Source organism: Eretmochelys imbricata, chromosome 2 (genome assembly GCF_965152235.1).
Source record: "Eretmochelys imbricata isolate rEreImb1 chromosome 2, rEreImb1.hap1, whole genome shotgun sequence".
NCBI lineage: Eukaryota > Metazoa > Chordata > Testudines > Cheloniidae > Eretmochelys > Eretmochelys imbricata.
In genome coordinates, this window is record NC_135573.1 from 17124408 (window position 1) to 17139143 (window position 14736).

General features: G+C 40.6%; 1 protein-coding gene across 6 annotated transcripts in view; it reads right to left on the bottom strand.

Moving 5' to 3' along the window:
- Window positions 1–14736, bottom strand: part of EFR3A (EFR3 homolog A) — a 185572-nt gene that overhangs the window by 103906 nt on the left and 66930 nt on the right. For 5 of the 6 annotated variants that reach the window (XM_077809786.1, XM_077809785.1, XM_077809787.1 and 2 more), the window contains 4 exons: window positions 13049–13125; window positions 9946–10073; window positions 8733–8883; window positions 3888–4009 (listed from right to left, as the gene is read on the bottom strand). In XM_077809786.1, the coding sequence (XP_077665912.1) occupies window positions 3888–4009; window positions 8733–8883; window positions 9946–10073; window positions 13049–13125 (478 nt within the window). The remainder of the gene's footprint in view (window positions 1–3887; window positions 4010–8732; window positions 8884–9945; window positions 10074–13048; window positions 13126–14736) is intronic. The other variant, XM_077809789.1, reaches the window with a different exon arrangement.

Sequence of the window (14736 nt, forward strand, 5' to 3'; positions counted from 1 at the left end):
TGAAACTTCTTTGCACTGCAAGTCAGGTAACCCAACTACTCCAGTTTTACTTAAATTCCTTCTCCTAAAACCAGTCTCAAGGTGGTTCCAAAAGGCTCACACTTCACATACATTACAGAAAAGCTCATTGCAAGATGAATGGTTACAAACAGAAAAAAATCTATTCATTTGAAAGAAGGAAGTGCCATGATCATCTGATCTTAACAGGTAAAATAAGAACTAAATAATGGCAGTAAGATATAGTTATCAAAGAATATGCTAGTCAATCTGTGCATTTTCCAAGTCACAGTATCCCCAGCTCACGACAGCATTGCTGACCCCTGATGATCACCTTAAAGATGTCAGAGTGCTGCAGGGGTACACAAGTATTGACACTCCAGTCCAGTTTGAAAAGGGTTTACCCTAGGCTTCTAGCAAGATTCTCCCCTTTTCATTCCCTAAATTCACTCCTCCTGTCTGACAGCACTCAAAACCACATTTAGTACGCATCCACAATGTGATTTATTAGTAGGATGCCACTGAAATCCCCAGAATATAGGGCATCCAGCTCAGCTGCATGAACTTCTAGAAAGGTGTGGACGCACCTCTGCCAGCATGACCTTGCATGCATGATCCATGTGTGGCCACACCACAGAGAGGATGCCATTTTGCAAAGCACCCTGCCCCTACCAGAGTGAACTTGCAGGCATTATGCCACATGGAAAATGCCATTTTGCAGACCATGCTGCCTCACCCCCACCAGCGTAACCCCACGTGCACAGTGCCTACGAAGCCATGTTGGTTGGGGAGGAGCAATGCATTCTGCAAAATGGTGTCCTCCGTGCATCTGCGATGACATCGGACAAAACCACATCCAGTTTTATATCAGTACCAGACAGGACATCAAACTTTACCAAACAAACAAACCAAACAAACGGACTGGTTGGCTTAAAACCGGACAAATGGCCTGCCTACTTATTACCATAGGTTTGGATAATATAAATCAACGACCCCACTATTCCTTAATTATTCCCACCCCAGCACTTATGCAACTCTCACCAATAGGAAAGATGGGGACCACAGAAACTATATGCCTATGACACTGACCCAGGCCAGATGCTTAGGTAAACAAGCCTCTATACAATATTTAATGAGGTCCTAAAGTGTGCTGGGGGCTTCACAGAAGACAAGACAGAAAGGGTCATTCATCATGGGTGATGTCACTGAAGAATAGAGTGGGGAGAGGGCCATAAAGCATCCATATATCACCGTCTTCTAGCAAACCCTCCCCCAGCGATTCACAATTCCCAAATCCTTCCCTCTTTCCCTTAATCCAACAATCAGCAGTCTCTCAGTTGTTCCTGCAAAGGGACCTCTTAAAAGACCCATTCTAAGAAGTGCAGGAGTCTGGATGGAGCTAACACCAAGTCATGTGGAACAGCAGTTTCTGCTTTCAGCCAGGAAAGAGAATGTTATTTTATTCTAATTGTACAAATATTAAAAAAAATAAAAAAAAAATTTACTTTGCCCCATTTCATCTCCCAAGTCTCATTTTCTTGTTATCCACTACAGTAATAAGTGTACTCAGAGAAAGACTGTGGATGCAGCAATGTTGGACCATTTCCTCCAGGAACAAAGGAGGACATTACAGCTAAAGCATAGGATACAGTCAGGAGATTTGGGGTCCATTCCTGGCTCTGCCACAGAATTCCTGTAGGACCATGGGTGACTCACTTAATTTCTGCCTCAGTAGCTTTGTATGAAAACAGAAGTAATATTTACCTCTTACAGAGATGTTAAGAGGTTAAATTAAAATGTCTTTAGATTCTTGTATGTAAGGTACTACAGTATGTAAAATACAAAGTGTTTTTACCATTCACTAGATTATCACTTTCAGATGGCCAAGCCTCATGAACTATATAACCCTAGTAAGACTAGTATAATATTACATATAGGATTCATAACACATACAGAGCAACGTTTATTTGGGATTTTTTTTCTTCATTGGGAATTATATTTCTATAAGCTTATTTCACAGATGGAATTGACTTCCCTTCTTGGGAATTTTATTTCAAGTATGGGACAGAGAAAGACAACATTCTGTGACACTATTCATTTGCCTTTGAGACAAGGGCAGCAGCGTGCAGTGTCTGTCACATTCAGCGGCTGGGTAAACAGTGTAAGGCAATCTTTTTGCACAAGTGTTTCAGGCCCAGGTATATTTCAGTTGTATTCCTTGGAGATTTCCTGAACTGACCTTACCTTAAAATGAGGAAACTGTGGAAAAGTCTGATCCATCTCCCTCTCCCTACAATATTGATGCTCCTTTGTACTGGATATGTACTTCCAGACGTGTACTTTAGCTCATCTTTGTCCAAGTTATTGCAGTCACTTGGCTCCTACATAAGTGGCTGAAATCAATGAGACAGTTGTGTGGAGGGGAGAGGCTGAAGCATTGACAATCTTCGGCACAAGAAGCACTAATAACGGTGTCAGTGACAATGCTTTGTATGACAAAGGAGCCAAGAGGTACAGGAGTTCATCTGGAAGTGGTTGATTGCACCAAGAGATTTAACAGTCTCCAACAGAGCAGTAGGTAGAGCCATCCCTTGGTAGAGCGAATCAGGGCAACCACCCCAGGCCCTGCACTTTGGCGGGGGGTGGGGGTGGGGGCTGCATGTCGATAAAAAATGGGACTGTCCCAATATTTAGCCCTTTGCCCCGCATCCCAGCTGATGTACGATCTGGACACCATTTATCCAGATAAGGAGGCGAGTGGGGAGGTGAGGTGGGAGACAGGTGAGCAGGCGGGGCGAGGACGGGAATGGGGAGGCAAATGGCAGTTGGGTGGGGGGGGTAAGGAGGCAGGCAGGCAGGCGGCAAGGAGGAGAGTGGTGGTCGGGCCGGGTACCATCCAGACTGCAGGGAGGCAAGCGATGGGCAGGCAGGTGAGAAGGCGAGCAGGTGGACAGCAAGGAGAATGGCGGGCAGGCGGGGGGGAAGCGCACACCGGATAGATAGCGAGGAGACTAGCGGGGAGGTGAGCAGTTGGCGGGGGGTGAGGAGGCGACCAGGTGGATGGCGAGGAGGAGAGCAGCCGGTGGATTTGTCTCGGGCCCCACCGCCAACCAAGGACAGCCCTGGCAGTAGATAAGTGCTGAAGGAAGTGTAATCAACAACATACTAGTTCTTGAAGAAGTTAGGAGCCCAAGGGTATGCTTATACTTCAATCAGGAGGTCTAACTGCAGCATGTGTAGGCATTCCTGAGCGAGTTTTAATCTAGCTAGCTCTAGTACCAATAGCTAGATAGCATGGGCTTCGGCGTAGGTTATTCAAGCCTGCCTGGGACCCTGGGTTCTTACTCAGGTGACTAGCTCACTCGGATGCAGCTTCACTAGCTTGTGTATGCTTATATGTGCTGCAACCACACTTCCGATTGCAGTGTAGACATCTCCTTAGAGTCTTACACAATAGCACGCTGTGTACATCTGTAAATACATTCTGTTTAAAAAGCATAATGAGAATGGATGAATAACGACATAGCAAACAGCACTTTTTTCCTGTTTACCATTTACAAGCCCAATCATACACACACTTGCACATGAGTAACCCTGCTCATGTGAGTAGCGCCACTGACTTCTCATGTGACTCATATGGTTGTAAGCTTGGCCCTGTGTCCCTTAATATATTTGGTGCAATCTTGCAGCCCTTGTTCAGGTAAAACTTAACTACACTGAGAGTTTTAACTGAGTAAGACTTGTAGTATGAGGCCTATTTTCCTGAAATATTGTACAGGTTCTAATGTTATTTCCTTGAATGATCACCAAATGTTACAACAATTGTATACTTCTCTTCTGCTTTAGTTTTTAACAGAGTACATAGCAATACAATATAAACGGGCACTTACTCAGTTCGTGTTTCTGGATCACTGTGACAGGAATGACACATGGCACTAAATCGAGAAACAAAAAAGTCATAGCGTCTGTGATATGAAGGGGTGTCTTCCTCAATGTTGGCAAATTTGACAAACTAGGGGACAAAAAAAAAAAAAAGCACGGTTAGAAAACTCTTTGTAACAAAAGTTTCCAAAAAGAGAACTAGACGGCTTTTTAGTTTCTAACTCCAGAACTTTCAAAAGTGGCTGTTCAATTTTTAAATATTTGACTTGGTAAACATTAAACAGAAAAAAGAATCCTCATGTTGCAATGCAGTGTAGAATATTGTTGCACAATAAGAGCAAAATTAATAATTTATCCTAATTTATTTGGTTACTCTAGTAAAACAAAAAGGAAACACGCAAGGTGGGGAGAAAGTAAATAGGCCTTGCCATAAGGTTCCCCAGAAGAATATCAGCCCTGCTCAGAAAACTGGTTTGCAATTGGACTATAGATCCTAAGTGATTTTTTCTTCATTTGGATTAATGTGCTTAGCTAATGGATTTTTTTTTTAAGTGTTCTGATGTAATTTTACACTATTTTATAAAATCTGTGAAGACCAAGACAGCTGGTCTTGCAATCTAATGGTAGGTCAAAAAGCTATACAAAAGTGATCAGTTTTGTTCACAAGCCTGTTCTCCAGGCCAGCAGAGGCCAAAGGCATTGTGTAGGCCATGAGATCAGAGCCTCGAGGTGGGGGGGGAAGTAGAGACCTCATGTTGCCGCAAGTGATTCACTTTGGTTTACATGGAGCAACACTGGCAGGCTGTAAAAGGAACTGCTTTAACCCTTAACAGCTAGAAGAAGGACAGTCACAAATATTTCCTTTGAAAGAGTGAATATCCATGGGAGATCCTAGAGGACTCTTCCTCTCCAACTGTGTGAAGTCAGTATTGCCAACCTTGAGCATTTAAACATATGTCCAGCCCAAAAAAACATGATACAAAAGAGCCATGAGTTTTAAGCCAAAGTAATAAATGTTGGGTTCTTTTTATCTGCAGTCTGGTTAAGTTTGAGGCTTTAGGGTGCACCAGTTTCACATTTCTAACCTTTTCTCTGTAACGATGAAGGTTAGAAAAAAATTAAAATGAAAGCTGAGATTGTCATACCATCTCTTGATTCCAGCTAGTAGGGGTTTAAATATATCAAATGTCATAAGATTCACCACACAAAAAAAATCACGAGAGTTGGCAACACTGTTTTATCCTAATAAAAAAAGGTTAAACTGCAGTACATTTTATTTTCAAAAGCTGTTCCATTAGCAGCTGCATTATTTCAAAGTGATCTAAATGCAATTGCATGAAATAGAGCATACCTTGTGGCGCGTGAACATGTAAAATTGAAACAAAGTGTTGTATCATAACATTTTTTGGGGAAAAAAGGCATCTATCCATCAAACAACCTCACAAAGCTGCTTGCCAGGTTGAACAGTCTATCTAAACTATGTACCAAATAATGACATCTCCTATTGCTCAGTAGCATTTGAAACAGAAATTAACAAGCAGCATTCAATTCACAAAAATTCACAGACTTAAGCAGAATTTCCCTAATGCCTCATGGTTTGCACAAAATGCTTTGAACATTATAAAAGTAAAAAACGTCCATAAATGTTACAGGATAATGCTGAATGTTACCTAATGTTACTTGCAACTTTCAAACACTAAACTATCAAATCCATTAGTAGCCTCACTGAGTAGGGTTGACAGTGATTTTATCCTATACAATGCTATACAATTACTGGCTATAAAAATCAACATTTGCTACAACAAAGAAGAGTTCTTGACTCAAAAGAACATGTGAGTGATGTGACCCAGATGATATTTGTATGGCTTTTGCACTAGAGAGAGATGCTGAAGAAGCCTCAGGAGATAACAGACCCCCACAAATTTAGTTGCTTACACAAAAATATTGGTTTAAAAAAGGAATGGAACAGGTCAGACCGGAGAAAAAGCTCTTGATGCCACATCTAAGAATTCAAACTGTACATCTGACAAGAAATTAGTATCTTTTTAGCATCTAGATGGACTTTTGGTCTGACCCAGTTTGACCATTTTCTTATGTTCTTATCTCAAAGTCCCCAAATGAGCCAAACTTGAAGACAGAGTTGACACTTCTTTACAGATCACCAAGCACAGTCTAGAGCAGTATTTCTCAATGACCAGTCTGTGGACTGGTGCCAATCCCTGAGATCTCCCTGATACAGTTTAGGAAGGCAGCAAGTCAGTACCTGGTATCAAAAAGGATGAGAAACACTGATCTAGCGTATCCCTTCCATCATGGTCCCTGAACTTTAGAACTGGCCTGTATCAACAGGTCATCCAGATATGACTGGAAAAGCCATGTGGAATCTGCAGCAGTCACTACCATGATATTTTATATTTTTAAAATTCAGGGGCATTGTACAAACTTAAAGGTGAGAGCTCTGTATTTGAGGGAGATATAATGAAACCATTACCATTCATTATCTTCCTCTGCCCTGCATCTTTTCTCCTGTTTCCTCTGCAACATCAGTTCTGTATCCAACAACGTCGCTGCCATTTTACCTACTGAGAGCTGTAGTTCCAGTTTAAATTTAGCAGATTTCTAACAACTATATTCTAAGTATCACTGAAATAGCTGACTCTAAAATCTGAGATACTGTACAAAACTGTTCTTCCTGGAAGCCGAATACACTGGGTTGTCACATGGTAAGAAAGTGAATAACAATCAAACCAATGTTCTAAAGTCTATTGCCACTCATTTGTCTGAAGGAGAACAGCCCACAGACACTCATTGTAGAACATAAGTAACAGAGAAAAGGTTTCTCTTGATACACTATTTTATAAAAAAAAATTTAAAGCTTTCCTCTTTCTAAAGGCTTCAGGAATAGGCTTCAAATACCTGCTGTCCTACTGTTCGTTTCACAGCATTGCTAATTATGTGGCAGTGTAATTAATTAGGTTCTTGTCTTCAAAATGGGTTTTTTAGACAAATCAATCTTCTACAGTTTAATGAACCATGAAGTTCAGGAAAGAGGAAAAAAGGAAGACATCATCATTTTAACATGTTCACAAATGTTCAAACATCTTCAGAGCCTATTCAAATGATTTGTCCAGATCCATTCTTATGTAGAAGGTTAATAGAACTGAAGCAAAAGGTACCTACAATTCATGGCAGTTTAAATTTTACTAAAAGGTACTAAAAGCTAGAGTTAAAAGTTTCACAACTTTAAAGAATCAACAATAACACTCTCCTATAAATGTAAGAAATATAAAAGGCTTTTGGTTTTGTGGTGCATGATACACCTTCTATGGAGGACAGAAGAGGGGGTTATATCGTTCGGATGACTTCTCTCTCTCAGGCCTTGTCTACACTGCAAACTTAAGTCTATGGAAGCCGCCTTAAATAGACATAATAAATAGATGTAATAATCGATACTACCAGGTCCCTTCCACTGACCTAAGTTGCCTGTAAAAGCAATTTCATTACTCCACCTCTTAATTTGATATTGATGGGTCAACAGAGAGGTAGCGCAGACACACCTTTGTGTAGTTTGACTCAAATGGCCCCCAGGAGGTGTCCCACAATGCTCTGCTGTGACTGCTCTGAACATCATTTACAACTTCACTGCTCAGCTGCTAGGCATTGATTCTGCCCAAGACATCCCATTTATACCATGAGCTGCATGTGATTCACAGTGGTGACCCCACTACACCCCCACAAACACAGTGTGGACATCTCCCAGGAGTATGAGTCCTGGGCCACCACAGGCAACAACAAGGACAACATTTTGGAGGAGGAGGAGCGAGCCCAGAGGATTTCACTCTCTGAGAAACTGGACATGGAGAGCATCCCAGAGGAGCCACACAGGAAAAGATGCTGCGGATTATGAAGGTCCAATCAGAGATGTTGAGATATCTGGTTGAGCTTCAAGAAAAGCAGATTGAGGCTAGACTCCATCTGGAGGCCTTCCAGAACTGTCTGGAAGCATCACCCTGTTCACAATACCCCTACCCCAAATGTTCCAGGAGGCAGGGGGGAATTCCGCATCCGTTCCACTCAACGCCAGGGGAGGACGCACAGAACTAAAGGAGCCCATTCCTTGGGCTTTGCTTTCGAAAAACAATCTGACTTGCTTGGTTTCTCCCCTACCAATTTTATCAGTCAGACTTAGTTTCCCGTTCTGTTTCTTTGTGTGTATACAATAAAAGTAAACACTTTCAGAAAGAAAGGTTCTTCGTTTATTTTAATCATGGGGGTTTGGGCTGGGTACAGGAAAATCGATGCAATGGAGGGGATGGTAAGGGAAGGCAGAATGCAGATAACCGGCAAATATTACTGTGGCTCATTACTGAAACGGGCTTTCAAAGCCTCCCAGAGATGAAGAGGTCCTTGCTGGGCTCTTGTTGCCCTGGTATCTGGCTGTTCAAAATTAGCTGCCAAACTATCTGTCTCCATGCCCCACGCCTGGGGAAACTAAGCAGAATCTACTTTACAGTGAAAACAGAGGAAGACTGGATGGACCCCGTAAAGGGAAAAAGACCAAATAAAATTAGTTGTATTCATGAGTAAGGCATTCACCTCCAACTTTTACTATGAAAATCATTTTATACTTTTAATAGGATAAATATCCATAGATAAGGATTATTTTGACAGTTAAGCTGCTTATAGATACATTCATATGGGTCATACAGGAACTAACTACATGCAATCTCAGGCTTTCATTATGTTTTTTCCTTTGATTGTCATGCCAGATGTTCAGCTGGTATTCAGTCTCTCACCACCTCCAATCTTCTATGAACTTGATTCAGATTTGGGTTAGCAAACTGTTTACTCACTGAATTGGTTCCAAGAACTTGCAGCTTTGGTTCCCCTGACTCTAGCAGCTTGGCCACCATCTGAAGGAAACTTTCCACAAATGGTTTAATGCTTTGAGAATGGCAAGCCATTAAAAGTTGGTCCAGTGCCTCCATGGCAATTAAAACATACCTGAAAGCAAATGGAGAAGAGATCCATACAGATGCACATTGTGTCATATTTACCTTGGCCCAAACTTTCACATGCTTTTATTTAAGCCCATATTACAAAAACTAAAAAAAAAAAAAAAAAAAAAATTTATATGTCAGATAGGTGTAAGGCACATCACCTTAATATTCTCCACTTATTTCAGAAGTATATTTTTCAAAACAAATCAAAGCAGGTAAAGATTCCTTGGTATTCCTGTAGAAATATTTTTTAATCTTATTTTTCCTACTTTTTATTTTATATTAAAGGCACCACTCTTCCAGTCAGTAGAGGGCTTTCAGCCTACCAAAATCCCAGTATGACAAAACAGCAATGTATCTAAACTTCCATAGTTTAAGGAGACATCTCAATCTACACAGAGCGTGTTAGTGAGAGGGAAGAGTGCTGATCAGGAGATGTGTTTACTGTCACTCACATACTGACCGTTTCCATAAAAAAAATTCGTAGTTGCTTTTACATCTGTACCCCTTTATCTTCAACAATAACTGCCAGGCAGCAACATTCTCTTCCAATTCCATGTGTTGTCTGTTTCATTTTTTTAATCTCTTAACTTTATGGTCTCTTCCTATCTCTATTTTCATTATATATTCCTCTCCCCTATTCCCTCTTTGGGAAAATACAGGAAAGACCATTTTCAACCTGTTCCCCTGGGGTCAGGAGGATTAATTTAGCTCAAGTATTAAGGACAATCACCTGTGAAGTCAGACAATTAGCTTATATAACAATTATAGCTCCAACAGAAGAACTGAAGGATATATTAAAAGAAAACACTCTTAGTATACTGGGAAATATGTCCTGCTGAGTCTAGAAGTTTGATTTGTAAATCCAGGTCATTTTCACATCCAACATTACCTATAACTTCATAATTCACTTTACTTTCAATATATTTTGGCTATCCCCTGCCCAGCAGCATGAACAATATCTAAGGTTCTGACTCTATATGTCTTGTAGACTGAACCAGAATAATGATGGGGAAAAACAGCTAACTTTCAGCTTCAGTATTTATGCAGTGACCGAATCCCTTACCCATAGCGATGTCTCACAACATCTCTGCTCAGTCTCTCTGCTAGGTAAGCTCCAATTCGATCCAGCTTCTCTGGTGCAGAAACTGCATAGAAAGTCAACTTCTCCATATCAGCTTTAACAAGACCATCCTAGGAATACCACAAAGATTGTTTTTTAATTCATAGTAATAGTTTTAAGCTTCTGAAGTATCTTTCACTTTTCCAATTCAAATCACAGGTTTGGGGCTAATACAAAGTAGAATATGCCATTTTGCTAGAATATGTTAAATTATTCATTAACAAGCTTGTCCAGGGCCTAAAATACATAAATGGCAAAGTAAAAGATTAAGCCCAGTACTTCTCAGAGAAGTGTGCGGTCAGTGTTCCCCCTTCCTTCTAACAGAGGCAGATTATAGGTGAGCTGTGACATCTTTCTTCAGACATACTATTTTTCCGAAGTCCAATTTCTGTTACTTAAGTAAGAGTCCTTCAAAAAGCCATTAATTACTTCAATAAAACACTTCAGAAGTGAGTGTGTCACGTTAATCCTTTCAGGCTAAAATTGTTTTTATATAACTGAAATTGCAGTCTAAATGTTTCATTGCTCCAATATCATGCCTTAACAGTTCTGACTCTTCTCTGTACAAGGCCACTGCTTTCATATTTGTCTGTATTACAGCTGGTGTTTAAGGAGCTGAAGCCATCTGATATTTCTAACTATCAAAGTACCAGCTACAGTTATTGACATACAAAGAGCACTCAGCATTATCACAGGTTAATTTTTAGAGCTAAGATGGAACAGGGATTAAAATATATTGCTCATTTGAATAACCGATCACAGCTGGTAGACAATATACATTTTTCTTAATTTTTTTCAATGGAAAAAGGGTTATTCACGAATTATTTTTTCCCCAAAGCTTTTTGTCCAGTTCTCTCACTGACATCAAGGTAAAAGTCTAGCTGCTATCAGGGTCTCAGCCCCTTCAACCAGAAGCTTCAGTCCTCTTCCACTAGAGTAACATCTTTAAAATTGTGGTTCCTTTTTGTACACCAGCATCAGCTTCAAGGGGAGAATGACCTGATCATTGTGCAGGAATTTTTCTTCACTTCTTCCACACTTTGATAATTTCATATTTAAATAAATTGGAGAATATAGGGATCAATAACTATGGAAGAACATACAGTAATGGTGATTAGATATGCCACATTGTAACTCTGAAAGTGATAACTACATTCCTGCAGTGCTACTGGTGCAGTAAGTTGTACTCTTGTTAAAGTCCCCTTTCCTGGCTGCGTCACTGATCTGTGATTGTCTACTATCATCCAACTTATTTTACACTATAAAGCAGTTTAACCGGCAGTTCAGCAAACAGCATAGTTTTTAAACAATATTTCAGATTCATTAATTCAAAACTCACAATTTAAGTCAAATATTAATTATATAAAAAGAGTATTTTCTCTCAAAGTCTCACAAGAATGATTAACTTATGTGTGAACAGTCACAGGAGAAAATGTCCATGATATATTAAATGAATCATTAGAAAAAGAAAAATCTTTAGTATCAAGATGTCCCAGAGGTCTAAAGAGATCACAGTTAGATGCCATGCAATAATTAACATTTTACCATGCAAAATTAGGCCTACCACCATCTGCAGTGTCATACATTGTGGGCTGGACAATATCCTGCCCTCCCTCACCTTGTGCACCGACCAGCACAATAGGAAAGTCTGATGGATTGCTGCAACAGGGCTGCTTTTGAGAGCACACACAGCACTACTAGTACAACTTTAGATGTTCAGAAACGTTTCTCTATAGCAGCATAGGCGCCGACTCCATGGTGCTCCAGGGCTGGAGCACCCAGGGGGAAAAACTGGTGGGTGCTCTGCACACACCGGCAGCCAAGCTCCCCGCCCCAGCTCACCTCACCTCCTCCCCTGAGCGCACCACATCTCCACTTCTCCTCCCAGCGCTTGCTGCCACAAAACAGCTGTTTCACAGCGTAACAAGCTGTGGGAGGCAGGGGGGAGGAGTGGGAACGCGGCACGCTTGGGGAGGAGGCGGGGAAGAGGCAGGGTCGGGGCGGGGATTTGGGGAAGGAGTCCAATAGTAGTAGGGAGGGGGCGGAGTTGGGGCCGGGACTTTGGGGAAGGGGTTGGAATAGGGGTGGGCTGGGCGTCGAGCACCCACCAGCACCAGGAGAAGTTGGTGCCTATGTATACCACTAGTACCAAACTTGTTTAAAGAAGTATTTGGTTTCTATGACTGTATATAGAAAACAGACCATCAGTATCACCCTCTCGTAGGCAGACAGAATTTATTTCTGAATGACTATTTTCTCTGAAAAAAAAAAATCCATGCTTTGAAGATATCAGATCCACAGAAAAGAACAACTCTCCCCTGCAGCCGATATTTTACAAAACTTGGGTAGCTAGCCCACAGTGATAATAGTGGACCTTCTAGGAAGAACACACATGCTGCACGTTCTGCCTCATACATATGCCAGACCTACACACACAACTCCAAACTGTTCATAGCCTTCATTTTTAAGAAAAAAGAAAAAGGTAGTACAAATCTGGTAAGACATTGAAAGTGATCTTCCACCATTTAAAGAAACTCTGGATTAGTTTCAAACATTCAGCTGTATTAGATATTTAGCATCATCAGTACTTAACACTCAGGAAGGAACTATAGTAACATGGCATGAAAGAGTTTGTACTATGTGGATCCAAATGAAGTCACAATAAACCAATACATATGGACAACTAAAGATGAAAAACAATTGGCTCATCATCCATTGGTTAAACCAAACTATATACTTCAAAAGGACAGAAAACTAAGAAGTGCTAGGCACACAGAGAAAAGCAAATACGTTCAAACTTGTGGTCATATCTGAACAAAAATTCTGTTTAATATTAAATATTTGTGGTCCAAACAGTTGGATCACAATTTTGCAGATTTCTCTCTTACTGAAGAATGCTCTGGCAGATTAAAATTTGAATGCCTTTCGTTCTCCAAAAAGTATGTTAAAAGTTACAAAATATTACTATTTCTGTTACAATAATATTTTAGTAAATGAAGATTCAAATTAAGAATTCTGGTTAAAGTTTAATTAAATCATTGCTTACTTTGGGGTCTTCGGGGAATATGTTATCCACCAGACGTTTGTAACGAGGGCGCAAAGCAGCACAGCAACAGCATACTCCTGGAAAAACATTTGCCAAAAAACAAAAAAACAGGTTATTAGAAGGTGAATGTTTTAGAAGCTGTAGAGAGTCATTTAAGAGAGGAAGAGTACAAGCAGATGTTACGTGGACAGACCCAGGTCATCGGTGAGACCGAACCTGGGACCTCTGAAGCTTAGTGCATGAACCTCTACTATATGAGCTAAAAGAAACATGGCTCTTCGCTAATGCTGTAGCAGACTCAATCTCTATGTAGCCTTGATGCCACTACAGGGGGACAGAGCACCATACCCAGGAGGTATGTAGGTTACACATACAGGGAAGAAGTTAAAGGGTAACTATACTCTGCAACCTCACTTTCTAGAAAAAGGTCATTTGTGGAAATAGAGTTAAAACAAACAAAAATTAAATATTATAATATAGCTAATTTTTTGCACACCTTCCCATGTTTTCCTTAGGAAGCAGTATCTGTCAGAAAGATAACAGGCAACAATTCCACCAGAAGATGATGTGCATTGGCATAAAGACTTGTAGAATATGGGCCTATCCTACTCCAGGGCCTGAAAGTTAAAAACTTCCATCTGTAGAAGTGGGACAAGACACATAACATCTGGGTTAAACAGCGGCAGTCAAGCAGCGAAACCACCTCCTCACAGTAACATCTTGATCTGCTGCCAGGAGGGAGCAGTGGCAGTTTCCTCCCTAAATCTGCCTTTTAGAACTGCAGTTTTTCCTCCAACAGCCAGTAAGTGAAGGAGTGGACCGTGGGGAAAGTTAGAACTTCCTACACTCACAGATGAAAGCATCTCCAGGAGAAGCAGAGAGATTACAACTAGCAGCTATTATCTCTGCAGCAGGAGAGGGAAGCTACTCAGCTAGGGGGGCAAATTCCACTATTCACCACTTTTTCAGCCCCAGTGCAGTTGACCCCCAAAGACTGAAAGGAAGAATATGATGTTTTTCCGCATTCCCAGGTTATAAGGGCTTGTCTACACTTACATTTTATAGCGCTCTAACTTGCAGACTCAGGGGTGTGAAAAATCACCCCCCAAGCACAGCAAATTTGAGAGCTTTAAAGCGCTAGTGTGAACAGTGCTCAGAACTATTCCCCTCATGGAAGTGGATTATCAGGAGAGCTGGGAGAGCTCTCTCTCAGCACTCACGCGTGACTAGAGTAGACATAGCCTAAGACAGGTGCTGTTCTTCCCTACCATATCCCCAATCATCAAGCCACTATTTTATAAAATAAATATTCTAGTATTACTACATATTTAGTATCCCTTCCTAAAGTTTATGGCAAAACATACTTAAATATTTTTATATTTCAGGATTTACTGCAATTCCTTTGTTATTAGGGAACAGATACTGTCCTCTTGTTTGTCTGAAGACTTTTAGTGCATGTTACATGAAAATACAACAGGGAACTGTTACACTCTGTATCCCATATGACACCCTGTACCCTATAATCACCACTTTTATATGGTTATATATTTTGTATAGGGCTGTCAAGCGATTAAAAAATTAATCGTGATTAATCGCGCAATTAAAAAAAATTTAATTAATCACACTGTTAAACAATAGAATACCATTTATTTAAATATTTTTGGATGTTTTCTACATTTTCAAATATA